Below are 25,495 nucleotides of genomic sequence, written 5' to 3'. Positions count from 1 at the left end.
ACAACTTCAAGAACTCTACCAGGTCTGCCTTACTGGATCAACTTTGGAGATACCGTGATGTGGATGACTGAGAACACTAACAGACAAATTAATTGTACTTTATGCTGTTTAAGCAAAGCAGAAATGCAGCCTCAATCGTTAATGCGCATTCTGATGATACTCCATTATCATAACCAAGTGATAAAAACATGGACACTTGGTTGTCTTTAAAGTTTCATTCCCGTAGTTATGTTTTGCCTCACCTTTAAGGTCCCATATTTTGCTCCTTTTCTGCAGTGTAATATGGATCATTGATGTCTTCATGAAATGGTAGTAACATGTTTTGGTCCAAAAAGCCAATAAATCAAGCACAGCAGCATTGTTTCCAGGCTCTCATAGCCCCTCTGTTCAGAACGCTCTGATTTAGTGGGCGTGGCCTTCATATGTAAATGAACCACCGCTGATACCGCCCCGCTCTTCAGCGTCACTGAGAGCGGCGCCACAAGCTCTGAGTGCACAATGTTTAGGAAACAGAGAAGCTAGTTTACTGTAACATTACAGGCTGAAACAACAGGCTAACCGCAGCTAAAGTTAGCATCCTGAAGCTAACACAGAGACAGGGGGGACACTAAGGAAAAGCTCTTACATCTGCTCCACAGCACACAGCATTTAAAATACTCACATTTCCAGGGTCCCAGGTTTGTTAGTGGATGGTTGGTAATGCCCCTGGATTCAGGACCAGTTTATTTGCTAGCTCTCTGTTGTACTGTCCAAAGTTAGAAAAGCAGTAAGCCGTAAAGTGACTAGCACACACATGCACAGTTTTACTGAGTGTAGCTGGAACATTTCCTTGATAAATGAACTCTAGCCACTTAGTCTGTCTTCTTCAGAGATGGGGAGCTTGTGCATGGAACTATGTGGCTGTTTACAGCCAAAAACAGAGCAGTGATGGCTCTTCAACTTCAGCATTCTCTCCCCTTCCAGGTAGTTAAAAACTACCTGGAAGGCTGGTATCACGTCACATTCATCGCTTTTGTTTTGACCCAACAGAGCTTGAAGCTATTTCCTGTTTTCTGATGAAGACCGGTGACATCAGGTGTGATGAAGAGATGTTAAACTCATCGTGAAGTAAATCTGTGCAAACATTTACAAACAAGCTCCCACGTCTCAAGAGTCAACACATGACTCACACAAAGCTAAGTGCATTTTGACCCAGCCATGCCCCTGCGTGTGTGTGTGTGTGTGTGTGTGTGTGTGTGTGTATATGTGTGTGTGTGTGTGTGTGTGTGTGTATGTGTGTCAGTGTGTGTGTATGTGTGTGTGTGTGTGTGACCTCAGGCAGCAGATGGACGCCGTTCAGCAGAAGTAGAATTTGAAAAAAGCAGAAGCTTGAGAAACTGCTCAGTTCGAGTCCCAGTTGAAAGTAACTTAAAGCAGAGACACAGTGCTGCCTAGTGGCCGTGTTGAGTACTGCATAAACAAAGCACACACCAGAGTTGAGGGACAGACAGAGGTAAAATAAAGCAGCTGTTTCATTCTTAGATTAATACAACTCTGTTTCTCCAATTTGAGATTCATAAAAGCCAGTGTAACTTTTTTCACAGAACCCTGGTTTTCACTTTCTGCCCCTGGTATCTCGTTATTGGACAATAACTCTTATAACAGTAAATGGATGTGCTGAAAACGTCCAAAACAGAGCTTACACTTCCACCAAAAAGAATGAGTTAATAAGAAAGAGCTGCATTACAATGTAAAATTGATCTTATCTGTTGCAGTTGTTGGTCTGGCTTCATTTCTTCAACTGATTATTCAACGAACAGCTGAAAACAACGAACTGTTCCAGTGATACTCAACGTTTTCATGCCAAACATTCAAGAAGAGTATTAAATGTGAAATGATCCACTGCTGGATCTACCAGCTATGTTACATTTCAGAACATCTGGTTATGAAATACACAAATTACATGTTTTATTAATGTATTAGTTTAAATAACTCTTTAATCTTGAGAAATGTTTCTGCATCATGAATACATTTTCTTAAGAAACTTATGACCTCATCTAAACAGCAGGAGGTCTAACTCTGTCTCACACACAGTGATTGGGAGGCATTTCTTCGATTAAAAACAGATTTCTGAAACATCAAACAGTGTGTAGAGTTCCCAAACTTTTTCTATTCTGTGCAGTTTTCTTTCATGACTGTTTTAAATCAGCCACTGAACACTAGGGACTACCTTTTTGAAAGTGATTAATTTGTTCATCTGGCTGATGTATCTCACCTGTTTGAGGACATGAACTTTTGCGAGATGTCACATTAGCATCAAATCAGAGCCAGTTAGGTTACGTAGAAGGCTGTCTGTTAGATCGAGTTACACAAAAGTTACTCCTGCATTTGGAAGACTGTTGCCTTTTTCTGCTTGATTTAAATGAGTAAATAAATAATTAAAAAAAAAAAACTTGACTGGATAGTAATGGAATTAGAAGAATTGACAGATATTTAAATGGAATTGAAAAAATTGAGAGGCATGACCCCAATAAATAAATAAATAAATAAATAAAGACAGAAATAAACAAAGAAAACAAACAAGAAAAAAAAACAGAATTAGAAGATTTGCCATTGAATAAAGCAACTTAACAGTTGGAAGAGTTAACAGTAAATAAGTAAAAAAAAGATTTAACAACCCCCCCAACCCAAAAATAAAAAAATGGAAGACTTATCCCTGGGGGGGGGATTTGCTCTAAAAATAATTCTTATTGGAAGACTTTCCCTCAAAAAAATGAAAAAAAAAAAAAAAATCGAAAAACTTGCTCAAAGTTAAACCCCCCCCAAAAAATTCAATTAATCTAAATAAAAACCCAAGAAAACAATGTAAAAATTAGAAGACTTATCCTGAAAGAAAAGAAAGAAAAAAAATCAGTTTATTTGCCCTTAGTAAAAAGAAAAAAAAAAAAAAAAAGAAAGAACAGAGAAATTGAAATCCTGCCTGAAAAATATGAAAAATAAATAAATGAAATAACAGAAGACTTGGCTAAAAAAAAAAAAGTTTAGGAGAATTGGAAGACTCTCTCCCTTAAAAAAGAAAAAAAAGGAAAAATCAAGAGACTTACTCAAAATGAATAAATTAGTCTAAATTAAAAAAAAAAAAGAACAATTAAAAAATGAGAAGACTTGTCCCGAAAGAAAAGAAAGAAAAAAATCAGTAGATTTGCCCTTAGTAAAAAGAAAGAAAGAACATGAATAAAAAACAAATAAATAAAATAACAGAATACTTGTCTAAAAATAAAGTTTAGAGGAACTGGAAGACTTGCCCTTACGTGGAGAGGAAGTTTACTCTCAAACAGCTGTTTGTTTATTTGTGATGTGCTCATATGGAAGTCGTCACTGGATACACCTTCAAGGTAAGTATTTTGAAACGGTGCTTTAACCTCCTGATCAGATAAAAATTAATGAACCATGCTTCTCATCAATGGCTGTTCAGTTCACTCTGTCATGAGTGAATGTCCTAAAGAGATGAAAGAAAACAAGCAGCACAAACAATTCCAGACATTTTCGATGTTATATGTTGCCTAATCTGACATAAAAGACAGAAAAAAACACTTAAAAAAGCTTTGCTTCCTCTGAATCTATCAGTGTGTGTGTGTGTGTGTGTGTGTGTGTGTGTGTGTGTGTGTGTATTCCTGTTATTTATGGACTTCTTGATGCCTGTTTGCGTTGTCGTAAAGATCTAAAGTTCACTTTTGTGTTTGCGCTGTAAATCCTGTTAGTGTCGTATTATTCTGGCATATAATACACCGTTAAGTGGTCTTTAAGCACCCTGACAATAATTAATGAGGACAAACAAAAGATGGTGTCAAAGCTGTGAGCGTCCTCATTACACGTTCAGACAGTGAAAGTTGATACCCTCGCTGGGCTGATTCTGCCGCTGCCAAAAACTTGATTTCAGCCTGACGGCTTGAAGGGTCAGTCACATTAATAAAAGAAACAGAGCTAAAAATACATAAAAGATAAGGTGGTGGGAGAGCCAAGGAGTTAAAGAGGTGCTTGATTTCAGCTCTGATGTTCTCAGAGATAAGAAACAGCTTGTGTGGTACCATGGTCAAATTTCATGCTCCATTTGCAGAGGCTATCGTCCTTGAAGCAGGAGGCCGGGGTTCAGACCTGACCCGAGGCTCTTAGTCACGTTATTCTCTTCTCTCTGCTCCCAGTTTCATTTTTATCTTATGTTCTACCCCAGGAAAGAAGGAAAGGATAGCGTTAGATCACTTATTGTTCTTTAAGCACTGACTGATCAGTGGAGGATCCTTTGGCCCCCACAACAACGAATCAAAGTCTTCTTCACCATCTTTGTTCTCTTCTTCTCTCTTCCTCTTCCTCTCTGATTTTGCCAGCTGGCCTGTCAGCTTGTGAAGCTCCTGTATGATAACTTTAACGTCCAGTTCATTTTGCGAGGCCTTCAGGGTCGCTTTGTTAAAAGGAAATGTTCGTATAAAGTCTCCAACTCTCGGTGGAGGAACATGTCTGTTCAGAGCCTCATTTTCCTCCAGAGAAATCTCCTTCAGTCTGTTGCTTCCTCTGTGAAACAATGACAGTACTTGTCGATTAATGGACCAACCATTAGTTACACTTCTTTTCACCATCACAGCCATAAAACACTTACCTGTTAATGTCTGGGAGCTTCCATCTGAAACCCAGACTCTGTTCTGGGGTGTCGTGTATCGTAGAGGAAACATCTGTCTCTGCCGGGCACTCTGCCTCGGCTTCTGTTTCAGTCTCGTCACAGTTTGTAACCCCAGACTCACGAAGACTTCTCTTCACCCTCAGCCAGGGTGCAAGAGCAGGACACGTGTGTCTGTTTACCACGGACACATTTGTCCCTGAATGTGGGCCAAGCATCAGGTTCAGGGCCGAGTTGGTGCTTGTTTTGGTGGTCATCCTGCTGAAGTCAACTGGAGGAAAGTGTGTTTGAGAACTCTGCTTTGACTGCCTTTGGCTTTTCTTCTCAAAGTGGCGGATATTTTTGAGTCTGGGGAGCGTCTGAGAAGACTGGTTATGCTTTCTTTGCCTCCGAACTTCAGCTTCCTTGAACTTTGGAAGCAGGGGTAATGAAGCATCTGAGGAGTAGTTGGCATGGTGATACGACTTCCTGTGCGCCTGCCTTTGAAAAGCTTTTACCCTCAAGCTGTCGACCATCGTATAGTTCATCAAATCAATCAGATCACCAATTAGCCTTTTCTTCACTGTGATATCTGCTTGGCAATCCAGAGTCAGCGCCGGGCTGTTGTTAACTTCCAGCAGCCAAGGTTTGAACTTGACGTCAACAAGGATATCAAACCCAAAGAGCTCAACACAGTTTGGATAGGAAGGGACAGAAGGAGCGATGGTAAGGAGAGTCAGAGTCACGATGTTGTTGATCCTTTGCCATAAAAGGTTCTGGTTGACGTCTTGACAGTGGAGAAAATGCCTGAACTTGCTCATGGTCCACTTGCAACCTTGGCCCACTCTTTCTTTTTGAGTTGTGTAGAAAGGACCAAACTTGTTGATGCTGGTGTTGGTGAGATGAGCGTACAGGTTTTGGAGTGAGGAAAGGTTGTACTTCTCCGTGGCGAATCGCACCAGGCCTTCTTGGTGGATGTAAACAGTCAGGGGATAAAAAGTTTTCACACATACGTAGATCCTCAGGTCAAACTTGTAACCAGAGATCAGCAGAGGGTTGCTGATGTACCTTTGTACGATCACAGAGCAGTCGTAGACCAGGTCTTTGATGTCCTCAAAAATGAAGATGCCTCTACCTCTGGAGAGACCCACAGGTTTACAAATCCAGTACACGGTCGCTCCTTTGGTCAGACGCTGTTTGTTGTATTCAGACAGGAAGCGGGTGTAGTCGTTAGGAAGTATAAAGGCGGTTGGACTGAAGTCATAAAGAGGTGAACCCAGGGTGGCTCTCATCCTCTTCAGGTTGCGAGCCAGGAAGTCCTACCAAAGTGAAAAAAAAAAGAAAAATTACAGCCGTAGCTTGTTTCTAAAACAGATCTCACTTTCCAGTCACAAACCCTTTTTGAAAGTCTTTATAGACCTTGTAATAAAAAGTTCACACGTCAGATTATCACCTTGCGTGTGATGCCAGCAGTCTTGGGATGGTGATTGAGTCGTTGCCATGGCAGCAGATTGAGATATTCTGAGTTTCGAAACATGGATCCCCTCCAGTACAGGTTCCAGTCTTCTTCCTCCCTCTCTTCTTCGTCATATTCCTCCCACCCTCGCTCCAGAAGCACCTCTCTCACCACATCAGGACCTTTGTCGTGGAGTCTGAACACCAGGGATGCAGCCATGCAGCATCACACACTACAGATACAACAACAAAACAGAGGTTGATGTCAAGACTTTCCATATCTTTGTGAAATTGTCAGATTAGTTTTATTATAAGAACAGATAGAAATATCTTTTAGGTGCATGCATATCTATTAGGAAGATTGATTTGGTTTGCATAAATGTTTAACTGTTGAATTCATAAGTTAAAATGGATACCGTCTTTGATTTCTGTGTGGTTTTCACATTTTTTGAGCAGATCCTAAGTATGTTTGTGTAGGTATGGTAAAATCACAGTTAGGGTGTATTCACATCTGGATCGTTTGGGGCAGTTGTTCCGATACAGTGAGCAGCCCCCGAGAGTCCGGTTTGTTTAGGCATAAATAGGTGGTCTCAGCTTGCTTCCATTCAAGCCCTGTAGCGGTTCCTGTGCAGTGAGAACACAAGCACCAACCGGCACAACTGACTTCTGTGGCTCACACTGTAGTAATGGGGGCAGTAATGAGCCCGGTTGACAACTGTACAGTCAAAACACTTGTAGAAGAAGAAGTAGAAGAATCAACAACAGCAGCAGAAGAAGAGAAGACTGAAGAACTGAGGAAAATGAGTCGTAGGCTCGTGCAGGAGCAGTAAAGAAAAAAAATGCCTTCTCGAAGTGCCTTAACGCAGTCAGGGCTCTTGAAAAAACTACATATGTTGATCATAGCGCACACTGGTACATGAGCCAGATAAACGCTTTAATGCAAACTAGCCACACATGTTGTTGATGCTCCATGGTCAGAACATGAATGAATGAATGAAGATAAGGAAACTCCCTGTCTTCCGGGTATGATTTCTAACCAATGAGAGAAAAAAATCGATTGCATGTGAATTTTTTTACAACTCTGGACTGCAACAGACTTTTGACTTGTGAACACAAACAAACCAAGTGACAATTGCTACAACTGTATCATTTTTGCCCCTGAATCGGAACAAAGCAAACGAGCCACAGGTGTGAATACACCTTTATAGTCAAATTTACCATTCATAGTGTTGTTAAAATTGTACGTTAACAGGACATTTCTGGCAACTTAATCACTTTTACAGTAAAAGTAAAACAGTAGGAAAAAAACAAAATCTAATCAAGTGTTTTTTTTCTTATTTTTAGACTAAATATGAGCCACATTCACCTGACTAGGCCAGAAAAAAAGTCTTTTTTCAAGTTATTTAAAGACAAAATGAGGTCTGAATTGTTTGTAACAAGTTAAAAAAAAATTGCCAATGAAACGTTGCATTGAAAGTTGCTTGGATTAAGACTGTATTCTAGTTTTATGCAAATTTTCTGCAATTTTTTTTTATTTCATTGGCAGATTTTTTTTTTTACCACAAGCAATTCAGACCTTATTTTTGTCTTTGCATAAACAAGACATTTTTCTGGACCGATAAATTTTTACCGAATGATAAAGACAATTTTACTTAAAATAAGAGAAATACACTTGATAAAATCTTTCTTTTTTGTACTAATAAGTCCTGTTAAATATGTACAGTCCAGTTCAGCAACTTCCCAACAAGATACAACTATTTCACAGTAAAACTGTAGTTTTACTGTTAATCTACAGAGAAATAAGTGTAGTAAATCACTGGTAAAGGTTTATGACAATTACTGAGAAATGTTAATGTGAAATTGCTGAATCACTTGGAAAGTAAAGCAACTTTGCTGTAACTCACTGTAAATATACAGTCAAAACTCTAACTGTGCATCAAAGCAACATCCAGAAAAGCAAAATTTCAAGAAGGAGGTTTAGCTTTCCATTTTGATACCAGAAAACCCTCCTCTTTAGCAAAAGTCAAGTTTTACAACAAGCTTGTGAAAAAAAGGCAATTGTCCTCCACTTATGCTCTCTGGAGAAGACTAATGACAAAAGGTCGTGTCGAGCTCACTGCACCTCCTCTTGAGTAATAAATCCTGTCCAAATGAGGCTGGAAGCAGTAATGATGAGCCCTTTTACAAACACGCAGCTAAACAGTTCACGTCTCACTGCACCGGGTTAGTGTGTGAGCTGAAGTGTTTGTGTGGTAAATCTGAGAAGCCCAAACAAACCTGACACTTTGTCTCCCCACCCACAGAGCGGGGATCACGCTCATGTGCAGCACGCCAGCTCGCTGACAGACACCTTATCCAAGTCAGGTTTTACACGCTGAACTTCACCACTGCAAGTATCTGGAACAAGAAGGAAATGAGGCTGCAGAATACAGGAACACACACAAACATTTACAAAATAACACAGGTCAATTCAGTTCTTTGTACGCCTGCAGGAAATCAACACAAATTTCTTCCGAGTTTGAAATAGAAATGTATCTGAAAGCCGCAACAACAATTATTTTACTCAAATGCATGTGGTAACAAAGGTTGAGACTATGCAATGTGAAAAAATTGGCAGTTGTCTTACCTCTGGGGGCTGAGAGTAAACTAAACAACAGCTCCACTTTGTCTCTGCCAGGTGAATGAATGGCATTATTTCTCTTGCTGTGTGCAAAGTAAGCGATATCTTAACTCCTCCTACAGACTCTCAAAAGTAGACACACAAGTCAGAGTTGGTGCACCAAAAGATCCTATCAAACTGAACATTGGCTGCCGAAAAATGAATTCTCGTTAGATCTAAGTTTGCATGCTTTTAAGATCGAGATAAAACTGTTTTAGTCATTGAATAAACCCGAAAAATGTTCAAATAACATGCTATGTCATAAAATGTGAAAAAATATGACTTTTATTCTGTTGCAATTGCATTCAAATGCTGTTTCATGAACTCAAGATCCAAGTACCATAAAGAGCAAACTATAATCATTCAGGAATGCAGGTGGTAGAAGTCAGACAATTTCCCAACCTGGTCCAAGACAGATTTTTGAACAAAACTGTCTAGAAAATAAGGAATTCAAACAAAGAGTTGGATGTTTAAAATTTTATTAAACCAGAGCCTGCTCAATACCATCGCATCCGCTCGTCTGAAAGAGAGAAAAACATTAGAGTTAGTGAAGAAATATGGTTTATGAAACCTGCAGATGATTGTTACAACATTATAGCCTAGCAAAGGTTGTTACCACAGCGGTAGAGTCTGTTTATCCGCTGTATGTCCAGAGGACTGAGGTGAGTCCTCTGACCCATGTGTACTCCTCTCTGCAGGGGCAACACGGTCGGACTCCCATCCACACTGAAAAAGTGCCTGAAACAGAAGAAAAGACACAACATTGTATCTTGTTCCCAGAGGATAGAAGTTAAAAACTGTTCAGGGGATAAAATAAGTCAAACTATGACTCACGGTCCGTAGTGCATGATGGAGTTGACGTCGTACGGTAAGTTCAGAGTGTTTCCGTGTCTCACCTTGAAGTTCTTTTGTCTCCCTTCAAACAGAAATTCTCAAAATTAACGGAAAACACCAGGCTTTTGAAATCAGGAGTTTTGAATTTTGGCTCCTGTGGCATTTTTTTTTGAGCGGCTGTCGCTCTCTGCTGGCCATTAGAGGAAATGCAATCCTATTTTGGCTTTACTTTTCAAACTTGAAAGCTACATTCACCTCTTATTTTCAGTCTGCATTCAAAACTAAGTGAAACAAACATTTTCATATAAAAATCACCCAAAAAATAGACGCAGGCTGTTTTCCAAACCACCTACTACAGTAGCAGTGCCTACTGTTTTGGCTGAAATTCAGTCTGTAGTGGTCAGCATGCAAAAACTTACAAAATCTGCAGTATGCCAAAAAATTACTCTGTATGCAACGGTCCTGTCTACCTGGCATACTGTTTCCCACAATGCACAGCGCTAACGCTGTTTGTCAATGTGGGTGGCAGGATTTGGTGAATTACTGCCATTTACTGGAATGAGTTGGCATTACAACTACAATACAACAACACTAACGTCAGATGGTCCGTAAGATAGAAGTGAAGTGATGAGAAAGAAACACTGGTTAATCTTGTCACTTCTGGTTGAAAAATAGGTGTTTACTTCTACAAATTCATTAAAGCCTGTATAAACCATTAATTACCTTTTTTAACTGAATTATATGGAAGTGTTTTCTCCATCAGCTGTAAAAATAAGAAGTCAATCCCTTTCAGAATTTTATTTGTAAATAAACAGTATAACTTTTGGTGTCACATGAAGATTGAAAGGCATATATGATGTTTCTGTTGTGGAATAATTGACAAAATAACTAAAATGTCACGATCTACCGTTTGTTTTTTTGATAAAGGTAAAAAATGAAATAAAATAAAAAAAATCACCTGTAGCTCCGCCTTCCGAAACCTAAAACCAGAGTAGAATACTACAAAACAGACCCAAATGTATGCTACATACTACATTCACAGGTAGTATGTAGTAGGGGGTTTGGAAAACAGCCACAGTTTTTTCAAAGCTGTTTTTTTTTAATAAAATGAAGCAGAAAACCCAAATTCAAAGGAGGTACCTGAATTAGCTGAGTGCTGTATGCACTAAGCTCAGTTTAGTGTTTACCTGGCATGATACTCTGCCAGTGCACGGTGATGTATTGATCTCTGTCGGGACGTGTGTGTTCATGATGTAACCCCAGAGCGTGAATGATCTCATGGCAGAGGTTTCCTACGCTACATGTTCGGGAAAAATACACCGGCTGGGCCCCTCCTCGACATCCAACGAAGGACGCACAGCTGGAGAGAAAGAGGACAGTTAGCTGAAACAAACATTTTCTCTTCTACCTCTGTCAGGAGTGAGCCTTACATTTACTAGTCTTCTCACAAAAGCAGGACATAATTTTAAAGCTTTTGTAAACTGTTTCTTAGTAAGGTGGTTTTAGCATAAACCATGAAAGCCTCTTCCTGGTTTGGTAACGTTGCTGTTCAGTTATTTCAATGAGATGACCCTCACTAATCTTACCCATTGCCGTTCTTGAACTTGAGGTAGTTGTATTCTGTGGTGCGTTGTTTGAAGCGAACACATGTGTTATCTGAAATCATCCTGAAGGCAGCGTGGATGTTTGCCGTTTGGTAAGCTGTGGAGGTAAAAATGAGAAGTGTGACCTTATTTTGACTCTACTTTTTACACAAAAAACTCACCCAGTTCATCACTGATGGTATACGGTACGACTGCGTCTATCCACAGGGTCTCCACGGCGTTTCTGTCCTCCTGGAGGGTGAAAACAGTTTAAAATGAAACATTGGTAACAGCTTAATAGTAGGATTTATTTAGAGTTTAACCAAATCTAAACATGTCCCTTGTTCAAAATATCTTGTGATATATTTCATGAAGGTCATTTGCAAATTTCTTCTTCATGAGTTCTGCATCTCACCGGTATCAAAATGTCTCCCTCCTGGATTACAAAATGTTCCCGAAGCTCTGTGGGGTCAATGTGTACAAGAAATCTAAGACCCTTGTTTATCACTTTTTTATTTCAACAATAGTTTGTAGTTTTCATGTTTCCAGTTTACCTTCAATGGTTTCAGCACTGGCTTCTTGTGGATCAAGCTTTAGAGAAACTTTACCTGAAAAAAAAACAATGACGACAACAAGAAACTAAGAATCAAATGAAACCAAACTCTTCAGAGTTAAACTTTCTGTGACCACAACCCTTAGTCTCGAACTGTTGCATTGTGGGTATTTGCTGAGGATGAGCCACCAATTTAACAAAAAAATTGGAATGCAGTGAATTTAGGCAGAAAAAAAATCTAAAATTTACTCTTAAACCTTAAACATAGCTTTTGTGATTTAAGATTTTTAGAGGATTATTTAATATAAAATTTCAATATGAAAGTGAAACAAATGAGAACAAACCCTGTTTTTGATGAGCTGCATGCTGAGTGTCATTTGTTGGCACATCTCCCACTGAAAAGGAAATATTGATTTAAGAGCTTTTGATTTTTTTTTTTTTAGTAATTTAACAATTGTGTGTTGTTTTGATGAAATAATACCACACAAGCTACAAGATGCAATACAAAAAAAATAAATAAAAGTATATTGAGCATTGAAAAAAAATTACTGCAAATTATTAAAGTCCTAAAACCCCACCACTGTAACACCTACTTGAAGAAGAAAAATTAAACCCAAACAGAAAAGTGTGTACGTATGAGAATGAACCTGAAGTTACACTTGTTGCATTGTGGGTGTCATTTAAGGGACGGTCACCAACTGGAAATTGAAAGAGAGAAAAAAAATCCATTATGTGGATAAAAATTAGTTCAGTATTTTTTCTTATGGAAAAGAGCAGTTTTTTCATGTCAAGAATGTTAAAAATCTATGGTACTTAAAGGCTCATAAACCCAGTGAGCACCAACCTGAGGCTGGACTAGTTGCATTGTGGGTATCATTCAAGGCAAGGTCACCAGCTGGAGAAAAAAGAATGAATAGAAAAGATTAAATTTCTCATCTATAGAAAGTAAAAAAAAATATTTTGATAGATATGGTTAAAATGTCTGAAATCAGTGAGCACCAACCTGAAGCTGGACTCGTTGCATTGTGGGTATCATTCAAGGGATGGTTGCCAACTGAAAACAAATTCACTGTCAAAACGGTATGCTTTGTATTTTTTGGTACAGAAAAGGTTAAATTTCTTATCCTTGGATTGTCAAAAAATATGATAGACATAATAATTATAAAAAATAAAAATAAAAAAAAGTAAGCACAGACCTGAAGCTGTACTAGTTTCATTGTGGGTATCATTCAAGGGATGGTCACCAGCTGGAAAGAGAGAGAGAAAAAAAAAAAGACCGTAAAGGTGGTGACCCAGCTCTTTTTACTCCCAATGGATTAAAAGACTGAATTCTTAATCTTTGGCATCTCATTTAAGGTGACAGCTATGAACACCAACCTGAGAGTGGGCAAGTTGCCTTGTTGGTGTCGTTTGAGGGAAGGTCACCAACTGAAAATTAAGAGCCTTCATTTAAAAATTTTTACAGAAAATTCACAAGAGGTGTGATGGCTTCTTTCTAAATTACCTCTAATCTTTATTTCTTTCACCAAGCAGCATACATAAAGTTAAATGCTGTGGGTTTCGTTTCATTCAGCACAGTGTTTGGTGAGGTCAGTGTTAACTATATGAAGGTGATCAAATTGAAGTAAACCCACTGAACACTAACCTGAGGCTGGACTAGTCGTATTGTGGGTTCCACTTCGGGGCCCAGCACCAACTGAAAAGAGGATATTCAGTAAAATTCAGTCAGGAAATTTCTCATTTAACAACCAAATGTGAATACTGCAAAAACCAGACACCAACCTGGAGCCAGAGTGGTCACATGATGAGTTTTGTTCAGGTCCACAGCTTAAACAGAAAAAATAAGTGACATTTGGATTAAAAAAGTCCCTGAAAAAAAAGTTAACTTTGCTGGTATGTTCATGATATACTAAATTATCATTTTAAAGTGTAGCAGCTGTCTTCACAAACCTTGAGCATGAATTTTTCCCCCATCGTCCCACTTTAACGGCCCTCCACCAACTAAAGAAAAAAAATTGAACCAAAAATTACGTTTTATTTGACAGAATATGTGGAGTATGAAAGTGTCAATCTGTACCTGTGCACACACAGAGGAAAATCAGAAACCACATGGTGCAAAAATTTCAGCCGAGACAGATACTGGAACCAAAGCTCCTGTTGACCTGCTGATGGAAAAAGGTTATCTGAAATACCAAATACTATCAGAAATCTCAACAGGTGTGAATACTTCACTCTGATTATTATTGTTCAGCTTCACTCTGACCAGTAGAGGGTGCTAGATTTCTAAAAACAAACAAACAAAAAATAGTTGGCTTAACTAGAAGATACACTATTTTACTTCAGTCTTTCAATTTTATATTTTTGTACATTTTACTCTCCTGTCAACATTTATTTGCACACCATAAAGACTTTAAACTGTATCCAGTCACAATGAAGTATGTTATTAATGTGCACATTTAATCAACATCATTAAACATTAAGAGGAAAATGATTATCTTATCAACCATTTTTTGGATGTCTGCAACAGAAAAATTGTTCAAGTTTTATTTGAATTATAGCTTACACTACTTGACATTTTTGTACAAGCTTTTTGTTTTGATCCCTGAAAACTGAATGTACAAGAGCTCAGCTAAAGAGCAAACATGTCCACATTCTTAAAACAATAAAGATTAAATGTTTTCAAAAATGCCTAATAATAGAACCATGGGAAAACACCTCACAATTCAGGACTGTTTGGATAGCCAGACATGAATGAATGAGCACAGGCTGCTTTCACCCCCAGGTGATGAGTGACAGTTTCTGTAGTGTTCTGGCATGGCCGCTAGAGGGAGCACTTTAACACTTAAACAACTCTGATCAAGTGCATCTACAGCGTTTTTCTTTGTTATAAATAACAAATAGTTTATCAAATGCTAAATAATATTCAAGTTAAGCTGTCGTAAAAAGTTAGGGATGAAAGGGATGGATCTGTGAGGTAAAGGGTAAAACTCAAGGGCTGAAAGCTTTGTGAACTGAAGTACCTGGCTGTGCGCCATAAAGGTGCTGCTTTCAGGTGCCACCAATCAAACTGGTTGGCTATTCAACTGGTAAAGCCGCATACCAAGTCTTTATTGGTGAATAGCTTTCAGACAGATGATTGACTGCTGTTTTCGTTTTGTCATGCTGCATTTATGTACTATAAAACACAAGAAGCAAGTGCTGGATAGAGCGCCCTGATATATATATATATATATATATATATATATATATATATATATATATATATATATATATATATATATATATATATATATATATATATTGTTAGCATTGTAGTTAGTGTCTTATCATGTGTAATAAGTTTTAATGTCTAAGATGTTGATAGGAAGGATTTGATACAGTTTTTTTGTGAGTTGTTAGGGATTAATGCACAAGTAGTATTTTTATATACATTTGCAACAGTATAGATGCTGGTAAGATTAAAATATATATATCCTGAGCACTTGTACTTTCATTAGCCTACTTACTACATTCAGCTAATCATAATTTATCAACATTTTTTATCTTGATTGTAAAAAAGTAAAGTCATATTGTGTGTGAAATTACCCCCAGTTAAGTAAACTACCCACGATGTATTAACTTTTACTTCTGTTTCGTTAACGCAAACAGCTTTAAGTGGCGGATCTCTATGTTTTGTAGTTTCCCACGGTCCCTGAACGCAGCCTCAGTCAGCATCATGAGCGTCATGTGATGTCCTGTCATGTGGTGCAGTCACTTCCTACTGATTTGGTCCGAAGCGGAGAGACTCTGCTGTATCATGTCGTCTTAGCCAGGCTCCACAGAAAATAATTACATCGTTAAAACATGACACTTCAGTGTAAATGTGATCGTTGTTCGCCTCTGAAGCTGGTTCTTTGGTTGGTGGCGTGTTTGGGATGCTTGTTAATCCGGAATGGAGCAGCGGAGGACAGTAGCAGCAGCTTGTGGTACCAGGACCTCTGCAGGTAACAAACACACCTCCGGCGGCTCCAACACATTGCAGCTGTAGGATCCGTTTAAATTACATTAACGATAACTGTACTTCATTCTTTAATGACTCAAGGTTTATTTTGTTCAGAAATACACCAGGTGATGGTGTTATTTGCACGCTGTCAGACATGCTCACCCGGTTTAACAATGCAATAAGATGTATGGTTATATTTAGCTAATGATGACTCAATCGCCTCTTTGTGTAACTCTCTTACTGGGGTTTCTCTCCTAATGATAAAATAGCGATTAATGTATTTTTAAGTTATCAAAATTGCTGTTTTGTTTGTAAAAACCGTGTTCAACCAGTTAGCTAACCAACAGCTTGTTTCGATACTTAGAATTTACCAGAACTAAATGAAATGGTCTCGAGCGCCAAAACGAATTCAAGTTTGTCGCGAGCCCCCCTTCCTTTAACGTCATCATTCAGAATGTCTCGAGCCCTACAAGTCGTATAAATTTCCCCAAGCTCCAAATGTTCTCGAATTGTCTCGTTCAAACAGAGTTAACGGCTTTTTAAATTGAATTTAAAAATAACGTCCGTTAAATTTAGCCCAACTGCCAAATTGGTGGTGGCTTTTAAAACTATAATGCTATATAATGCCAAACTGTGTCGTAATTAGCTAACTTGATTCATGAATAACAAACTACGACCTGTTGTGTGTTTACATACACCAAAAAAAAAGTTATTTCACTCCAGCTGGAGTTCCAGTGAAGGGGAGAGCAGCTGCTTTGCAAATATTGACTCAGCAATAAGGCAGGAATGATAACCACACATCCAAAAACTGTAAAGTCAGGTTCACTGCCTGTGGTTTTCCAATTCTTGTAGTTGCTGTTTAAATCTTATAGGGAAATAGATGCTTCTCACATCATAGCTTTTTAAGGCCAAAACTCATTTGTTTTTCTTTTTTTAATTTGGAAATAACTTACCCATAAAGGAACCAAAAAAATAAACAAGGTAATAATCATCTTGTCCCACCTACTTGTCCTATTATGTCAATAAATGAGCTCTCTATAAAAAAGTGAGGTTGTTTTGCCCTCGCTTCTTGAAGGTTTCTCATTAACAGCAACAGAACTGCTCTCTTATAGTTTATAAAACAGTTACCTGAATGAAATCAGTCCTTTCTATTTGTATTATCTTTAGAAGCTGCTATGCAATACTGTATGATACTGTATTTTATCAGTCAATGCTTTATTATGCATTGTATGTCAGAGCTAATCAGTACACATGAGCCTGAAAAACACCGTCTTCCAAATGAGTCTTTCTCTGCATTTGAATAAGATATTAAAGCTTTCTTCTTTTTCTTTTTTCTTATTTTTTTGTTGCTGTGATTATTATTTTTACATCCACTTTCCTCATTTCTGTTTTCAACACACCTTAAAAAGAAAATGACTTGTGCTAAGCTTTTTGTGTTTGCTTATTGTCTTTGTCTTAGAGAACTCCACCCTACATGTTACTGTTCAAACAAAAAAGTAATGAAGTAAACCTCACAGCTTTCAATCTCACTCTGTAAATCAGAAAATCACTAACAAGGACTTATTAATCTGCTGCTGCAAGGCCGAGACCCTAATACAAGTCTATTTCTGTCCCTATGTGTGTGTGTGAGCATACATCAGCAAAATATTTTTTGATCTTGTACACCATCTAAACTAAAATATTCTAATTTTCCTGTGTTGCAGCTATAAATGGGAGGCTATAGACCAGGATAACAAAGTGAGCTACACACTGAAGCTCTGTGAGTCTTCACCATCAACCAGCTGTGGCCCTGGCACTGCTGTCTGCGCTCGGGATCTCACCACCAACACAGATCAGTCCGTAGGTGAGTACAGACGACTGGGACACAGTAAAGACTTTTACAGTTACTTAAGACAGGGCTTATCAGCTGCATGTGGTGGTATAACTACAGTCTGCTGAAGAGATAGTGGCTGAAGCCAAAGACAGAATGCTGCACTTTGGTCATCATCTCTGTTCCCTAATGTAGACCTATCATGTGAGGAGGTGTAGCTTTAACTACTATTTTGTTAGTGACCCTTTTAGACAGAGTTGCAAATTGTAATTGTTTCATTTCACATTAACATTTGACTTACTATATTCATCCATACTTAATCTTCTAATAAGAGAAGTTAAAATAAAAAGTGTATGCAAACAAATACTGCAACTTTTGAAAGGTCACATGAACTAGTCCATTCTTTATCGATTAATAACATCCTAAGCATGATCTTCCATTTATCAAATTCAGAAACATCTTTTTAACTCTCTCTTCCTTGTCTACATCTTCCAAAAGGTACAGTTTCCAACAGCCACTTACTGATTACAAACCAAGTTAGTTGTTTGTCTATTGCGTTATTTTTTCTGCTATGTGAGAAATGTAAGGATCCATGCAGGAATGTGTTACGGTGTAGACTGATGTTGAGCAAATATTGGCTTCATAGCCTGCTATAGATTCAAACCTAATAACCAGAGTATTTGAATGTCAAACAGAAAAAAGTATTCTGTGTGTCCTTAAACATCTCAGGACTGAGTCACAGCAGGAAGTTTAACATTTGAAGACTGCTGGGAAATAAAGACACATCTGAAGGGCTGTGGTTTCACAGTTTGGCTACATCAACTTTTCGTCTGTGTGAAGCATAAAATTGACTTGAAATTACCATAATTATTAAAGATACAATCTCTAGAATCTGACAGTTTGTTATTTTTGCATCTAGTGCTTCGAGCACTATGTGTGATTTCTGTTAAGTGGAAAAAATGATCCTCAAAGAGGCACTGTGTCTTTTTTTCGTTGGTTGTTTTTCCATAATTTGATTTTTTTTTTTTAAATGGAAATGCAATCACTTTAAAAGTTTTTAAAAGATTTTCTGCCAGTGTGTGTGAGATCTAGACCTATACCTTGCATTGATTTATACCTTGCTGTATGAGACTCCTCATTAAGTTATGTAATCCCATGAACAGAGGGGTTGTTGTGGCAGGTAGTCCCCTGTTTTTTGACAGTTTTCTCAGCTCTGCAGTGGCAGGTAGCATCAAACAAGCAGGAAACTCCACTAAAGACTTGCTGCTGATGGGAGACCTCAGAGGGTTTCTTTGAATGCTGAGTGGAGTGATGCTGCAGGGAGCTTTATTTGTGCATTAGCAGATCTGATCTCTGTGCTGATGAGGCTAAATGTGCTGCTGCTGTGTGTCAGCAAGATCCACATCTCTGTCCTGGATCAGTTAGCAGGGGGTCCAGATGGAGCTGCACATTTAGCAACTCTTACCCTCCAAAGAGTTTATAGGTCCCTTCCACACACACTCACACACACTCACATGCACCAAACTACTGTAAATTTCCTGACCCCCCTGGGACATTTCCTGTTATAACTTAAGATGAGCTCAGTGTTTCCTCTACCATTATATAGGCACCCACCCCCCTGGAAGTTGAGTTATTTTTAATTCACAACCAAAGTAATTTAGAGTTACCTCTTACATAAATCATGTCTATCCCTTGTTTTTTTAATTTAACAGAATAAATCGCTGTATGTTATCACCCCCTCTCCCTTAAGGCTGTAAACCTAAGGAAAGCACTGAAGCTCATGAGTAAATGCAGCAGCTAAAGGTTGGGTAAAGCAAGTGGGCAAAATGATGACATTCACATTGAGTGGAGCTGCTCTGCCACGTTGTATTTATGATACATTTTTCACTTTTGTGTTTGTGAAAATATCCATATATGGTCATGTTGTAATGATATGAACGCAGACATAGTTACGGAAAATGACACCTCCTGCAACTAATTTAAGTTCCAAGAGAGCGTCTGACAAACCCACTGTGAGGGGTATGTGTGAATGGAAAGTCCCTGAAAATATCAAAGTCTAAATATACTGAAATTATTTGTAAAATATCATAAGTCCATTTGTGAAAGGGGATCATATTTTCTTTTAGCTATTGCTAATCAGCAGCAGCCCTTGAGAGGTAGAGATAATCAGATTTACTGTGGATAACAAGAAAGTCAACTGAAGCCAACAAGTATCATAGTTAAGACTTGAAGTTAAGTTATTCTGCTGCTAATACTGTCCCAGTTTCTATGTACAGGTTGTAAACATGCAACAGGGAGCTGCTAATTAAAAAATATCTACAAATTGTGTAGAAACTTGTGATAAAAGAACTGGATCATAGTGGCCTAAAAAATAAAAGTCCAGATATTTACACAAGAATGTAAGATGTTAGGATTAACAAACTCTTCTGAAAGAGAAAAAAAATGTATTAGCCCCAAAAAATAAAATAGTACAAACATTGGGGGTGAGAATTACAGTAGTTGAGCCATAATTTGGTAACATCATAGTATCACAGTTTTGTGATATTTTGTGATATTTGATTGAAAATAACATTACTTCTTCAATGTTTTTGAATTCAAATGCAGTGTTTCATACAAATGTTTAACTTGAAAACAAAATGCGACAAATTTATCTCTTAAACTACTATGACATTGAACTAATGTTGCAAAAAATATTTGGTTGAAAGTCGTGGTCAGTTGGTGAAACTGGTAAATGTCAACTGGTGTAACTAGGGGTGCACCGATCACAATCTTCTGGCCGATCAGCGATCTTTAAAAAGCCTGACCTGCCGATACCAATTTTTATTTTTGATATTTTATAACTGACAGCATATACCCTCAATTTTCCAATCTTATTTTATTGAAAACTGTTGATCAACACCTGTGAAACAATAAAATCTTTATGTTTTAACTTAAGCAACCAATAAAGTGTCCTGAGTTTTAGGTTTCAGAGCAAAAAGCAACAATGGCTGGCTGTCAGACCTTTCCAGAGGTATATAAGATCAGTTTCATATGTAAGGATGGGCCGATCACAGATACCTGATTCCCAAAAAGTAAGGAAATCGGCATGTCTAGGTGTAACCAATGTTCCTCATAAAAAATCTGATATTGCTTAAAAAAGCTAGTATGAATAGGATTTAATCAGTCTTCTACACTATCAAAAGTTAAGATTAAAATAACTTTAAGCCAACTGGCCCAAAATTAGAGAGACACCATTGATGTTTAAGGCATCAAACCCCATATTATCAGGTTTAGGAATAAAATATTTTGAATACACTTTAAGATTATATTTGTTATACAGTTTATGGGCAACATAAAGCTGAGTAGCTACATCCAACTCCACTAAAAATGAACTTTTGTTTTTGTTTTCACAAAAATATGGATATTAGGAGTTGAAATATAAATATTGTATCAAAAATATATTCCTGTATTGATATTTTTCACACCTCTGACAAACATCTTTTGTCAGCTATTGCTAACTGGGCTGCAGATTAAATTTTCTGTTGATGAACAGCTCAAATATCTGTGGCTGCTTTAAGAACCTTTTCCCTGTGGAGGTGATTTCAATAAGATACTATCACTCTCAGAAAAACATCAATACATGTCATTGTTGCCGTTAAATAGCCCTTGCCTGATGTAGTTTTTTTTTTTTGGTGTTTTTTTTATGGTCTAACCAAAACTTTGTTGCGAATTGATAAGATATCAACTATCTAGGTTGAAAGTCTGGGGTCTGAGTAAACTGTCAGGGCTTTTTTCACTCAATATATCGTGAATTAAAGCTTTTTTCTGTCTGAATGTGACACAAGGAAAAGTCCTCAGAAGACAAGCTTCATCCTTCTCTGGACTTTGAGTTGAATTGATTTGATCAGACACGGTCTCTGTAGAAAATTCATCTGATGTTTTCCAGATCTGCTTTAGATCTGAAACTGCTCCTGTGAAAGAAGAAGTCTTGTTTCTTATTGTCCTCACATTGATCAGATTTATTCTCATTTAGGCCTGCTTCACACTTTTCCACGCTACATCACATTATCCATCTCCTTTCATTATCAACAGGCCCCTTCAGTGAAATTTTTACTTTGCTTACCAAATAATAAAACTATAAGTGTTAAAAAAAAGCCGCTTAAATCTAAACAATGTCAAACAATGTGTGACTGTTACTCAATTTCACTTACATCACTGTCTTTGATTTTGACCTTTCAAAGACGACATGCTGCCAGACAGAGTTATTTCAGAGCCCGACAACAACAGGCCGTCCTGCAGCCTCAGGTTCTGACCTTCCTACTGACAACTTGGTATTTGGTGCCTCTCTGGCAGCAGAGACTCGCTGTGCTCGGGTTTCTGAGGACTGGAGACTGCAGACTCATGTTGTTGTCATCTAGGGAATGTCTCCAGTTTATTTAATCAAGAATTTACTGTTATGTTTTAAAGGTTTTTGAAGGGAAGCTTGAGATACACACAGAGCGTGAAGAAATGGCCACTTGAAGAGGGAGCAGTGTGGTCAGATGAGCTGGAGTTTAATCATTGTAGCTGACTTATCACATGACACGGGAACACATCATCAGGCATAAATGCTCACAAATAGACAGTCATGCTCTCCCTCCCTCTCTCTGTTCCTCCTCTCCTTCTCTCCTTCTCTTTCTCTGTGTTACTGCACTTTTAATCGGCCGACACATGATCCATCAATCTTTTTGGACAGTTATGTCTCCTTTTGCTTCCTCAAATCAAATTCTGTGGTGTCACAAAGTCTCACTTCAACATAGAACTGAAAAGTGACTATTAATTTTTTTTTTTTTCAAATGACCGTCATGTGGTTCCCAGAGTTTTTTTTTTTAACTAGGTATTACAACAAGGGCAGTCATTACCACCTAATATGTATTGCCATTGAGTTTTACTAGCAATTCTAGAGTAACAGTTACAAAAGAATTTCAGATTGTTTTGTCTAACTAGCAACTTGTATTTATTTCTAATCATAAATACTTTTTCCCCTGAAAGAATATTACATTTAGGGTAAAATACCAGTAGCTGAGGTTGCCAGGAATTAGAGCTGGGACGATATGCTACTCTCGCTAGTGATGGGTACTGAACTAGGTACTTTTTAGGTACCGACTGGTGCTGCAGGATTTGGGGAAAAGGTGCAATTTGCAATTAGGTGGACAATATTGCGATTGCGATTGTGCTTGCGATTTAATAAAAGAAGTTGTGTCATGATGAGTCTACAGACTTGCTGGGTTAAAAATCTGAATTGCATGTGCTGACATTGCGATTGCGATTGCAATAATTGTGCAGCCCTAGTACTGACTGAATTCTGTCAAAAGTACTGGTACTGATTCACGTAAAATCTCAAGGTACCATGTTTAAGTACCTAAATGCATCCTTGTGACTGTGAGGGAGTGAAAGAGTAGGAAATTTCCCATGATGGACATGAATACAACATTGCAAGGTTATATATTAAAGAATAAATATGTTAAATTGGAAAAAATATATATTTTATTATTAACCAAATTGATATTTTTTGCCACATACACACAAAAAAAGTACCAAAAATTGGTATATGGAGTACCAATACCAATTGCCAGGTGCCGAGCATTGGTACCGTATTGTTTCAAATGTGTAAGGTACCCATTCCTAATTCTTGCAATTCCATCCTATTGTGTTTTTTTTAGGGGGGGGGGGGGGGGGGGGCAATTCAACCTTAATTTTGATTCTTTGATATTTACGTTTTTTGCGATTTTCTGTTTACTTTTTACCACCAAACCATGTGAAAAAGTTAAATGATGATGGTAATGTCTACAGACTATATCAGGAGCCATATTTGCCCATAAAATGCACATCACGTGAGTCAGAGTTAACCATTTCACCCTCTGCTGGAGAAAAGTGGTAACTTTTTTCTAATCCATTTTATAAACAAAGACTGAAATGAAAAATTTAAATTGAAAAAAAAAAATGTTTTGACCAAGAATCATGATTTTGATATTGTCAAAAAAAAACGTTTTCTCTCCCACCCCAACTAGGAATTTACCGGAGAAAAAAAACAAAACAGAAAAGTCGTACAAAATTCCACCAGTTCCAACGTTTTTTCTCTGTTTGCTGTTTGTATTGCAATAATTGCTGTTTGATAAAAATCAAAATGTGCTTGAAATAGCAAACATAGCAGTATTGGGAACAGGTGACCTAGCATTCACACAGATGACACTGCCCTCATGTGTTTTGGAGTGGTATTGCAGAGCACTTTGGAATCACCCAACTCAGAAACGTGGTGTCCACGAAAAGGTCACCCACATAGAGTGTCGTTGTCACAGAAGCGTAGACCAAGCTTGGAGTGAATGTAAACTTTTTCTAACCAAAACAAAGATCTGAAACCTTGGTATTTCACATTTAAAGGAGGTAAAGTTGAAGCAGTGCTGCTGCAGGCTGGGACATGAGTTTCACCCTCACGGTCCGATGATTCAGACGGTTTGTCCCTCAGTAACTGTGTTAACAGTGTTAGTGGGTCACAGTGTTACATTCTTACATTCCTTTATGGTCCCTTTTGTGATAACAGGCTGGCTATAATCAGAGGGAGCAGGGGGCAGGCTCATACCAACACACTTCACAGCGCATACACAAGCTTCTCTTTATACTCTTAAAAAACAATTTTGTTTAAAACAAAAGCACAGTTTTATCTCATTTTATTTTTTTAACCAAGGAGACAATACTTAGTTATTATTTCAAGTTTCTTTTCAGCTGTTTGCCTTACTTTTCTCACTGTTCAAACACCAGAAATAAAGAAAACAGACTAATCATTTACCTGTTTTGTTAATCCTCCACATACACAAGCAAATGCTACCCTTTCTTAGCTATAAAACTGAGTAACACATTCACAGACATCGCTCACTCTTGCAGTATTTCCTTTTAGTCATGTCTAGTCGAAGGTTTCACATGCAGAACGTTTCCCACTGCCGTCTGTTTTTATTCTGATGATAAACGTACTCTGTACTGACAGCAGGGTCAGGGTCACCCCTGATATTACAGCAGGGCAGAGGTTTATCTTGTGCGTTTGTGAGTTTACAGAGCAGTAGGTCAAAGGAGGTTGGCTTACTGAGACATTACCCGGCTAGTCTGTCTCTCTCTCTGTCTGGGTAGTCTGCAAATGAGAGCCAGTGTTTTTGTGTCTGTGGACTTTCAGGATACATGTGTGTACTGTCCTATTTTTTGTTACTGAAATATGCTGGGTAGCTTAAAGTCAATAAAACTGTGCAAACATTCAAGATCAGGTCTAGCAAGTCTTAATAGTAGTTAATAATAATAATAATAATAGCTTGTTTGTTGTTAATGTGTGTGTATGGCTGTGTGTGGCTCTTCACACTGCTAAGGCTCCTGTTTATAACATTGATAGATTACCAGTATGTCTTGGTTTTTTGTTGCATGTTCCTTACGAATGTGGCTCCATTTAAAAGGGAAATAAACAGGCTTTCCAATGGTATAAGATTTATTGCCAAGACTACATTGTTACAACACCAAAATAATGTACCAATCGCACATTTCCTTACTTTTTGTGCCAGGTTTATAAACACTGAAGAAACTTATCTCGAAGGATCCCTTGTTAGCAACACGTTTTTTCAGAGTTCTTCTTTCAAAATATTCTTCTTTATATCAATATTACCTTTTTTCGGTATCAGAATAAAGTTTTATTGCCAAGTACATTTGCACATACAAGGAATTTGACTTGGTGTGTAGCAGTTAACAAGGGAATAACGTGAACAGAAGCTGTAAAGTGTGTAAAATAGAATAAAGAGAAAGTTACGAAATTAAATATACAGAAAATGATTTAACAAAAAATAGAATAAAATAAAATTAAAAAAAAGAATGTTTATAGAAAAATGAAATAACAATACTAATAATCATGAATAAGTCTCCATACTGCCAGCTAGGGATGGGTACCAAATTAGGTACTTTTATAGGTACCGACTGATCTGGGTACCGATTCACGGA

General features: G+C 37.8%; 3 protein-coding genes across 3 annotated transcripts in view; 1 reads left to right on the top strand and 2 right to left on the bottom strand.

Moving 5' to 3' along the window:
- Positions 1–4,235: 4,235 nt before the first annotated feature.
- On the bottom strand, positions 4,236–6,305 carry ttll2 (tubulin tyrosine ligase-like family, member 2). Its single transcript, XM_074684743.1, has 3 exons — positions 6,084–6,305; positions 4,634–5,949; positions 4,236–4,548 (listed from the first exon to the last, which is right to left on the bottom strand). The coding sequence occupies exons 1-3, from the start codon at positions 6,303–6,305 to the stop codon at positions 4,236–4,238; spliced, it is 1,851 nt and encodes a 616-aa protein (XP_074540844.1).
- Positions 6,306–9,205: 2,900 nt separating this feature from the next.
- LOC141802041 (hatching enzyme 1.2-like) lies at positions 9,206–13,934 on the bottom strand. The gene is made up of 18 exons (XM_074685439.1): positions 13,792–13,934; positions 13,665–13,715; positions 13,497–13,541; positions 13,360–13,410; positions 13,092–13,142; positions 12,911–12,961; positions 12,718–12,768; positions 12,559–12,609; positions 12,362–12,412; positions 12,059–12,109; positions 11,716–11,769; positions 11,577–11,623; positions 11,344–11,413; positions 11,165–11,279; positions 10,766–10,938; positions 9,579–9,660; positions 9,361–9,482; positions 9,206–9,264 (listed from the first exon to the last, which is right to left on the bottom strand). Exons 1-18 carry the CDS (start codon positions 13,823–13,825, stop codon positions 9,242–9,244), a joined length of 1,173 nt encoding a protein of 390 aa, XP_074541540.1. The 5' UTR covers positions 13,826–13,934; the 3' UTR covers positions 9,206–9,241.
- A 1,535-nt stretch (positions 13,935–15,469) lies between these two features.
- igf2r (insulin-like growth factor 2 receptor) overlaps positions 15,470–25,495 on the top strand; it is a 47,083-nt gene continuing 37,057 nt past the window's right edge. The window contains exons 1-2 of the mRNA XM_074684725.1: positions 15,470–15,697; positions 17,400–17,539. Coding sequence (XP_074540826.1) covers positions 15,558–15,697; positions 17,400–17,539 — 280 coding nt within the window. The 5' untranslated portion in view covers positions 15,470–15,557. The remainder of the gene's footprint in view (positions 15,698–17,399; positions 17,540–25,495) is intronic.

Source organism: Halichoeres trimaculatus, unplaced genomic scaffold (assembly GCF_033239565.1).
Source record: "Halichoeres trimaculatus isolate MK-OKI-2021-1 unplaced genomic scaffold, fHalTri1.1 fHalTri1_scaffold_13, whole genome shotgun sequence".
Lineage (NCBI taxonomy): Eukaryota > Metazoa > Chordata > Actinopteri > Labriformes > Labridae > Halichoeres > Halichoeres trimaculatus.
This window is presented reverse-complemented; position numbering and strand designations above follow the sequence as displayed.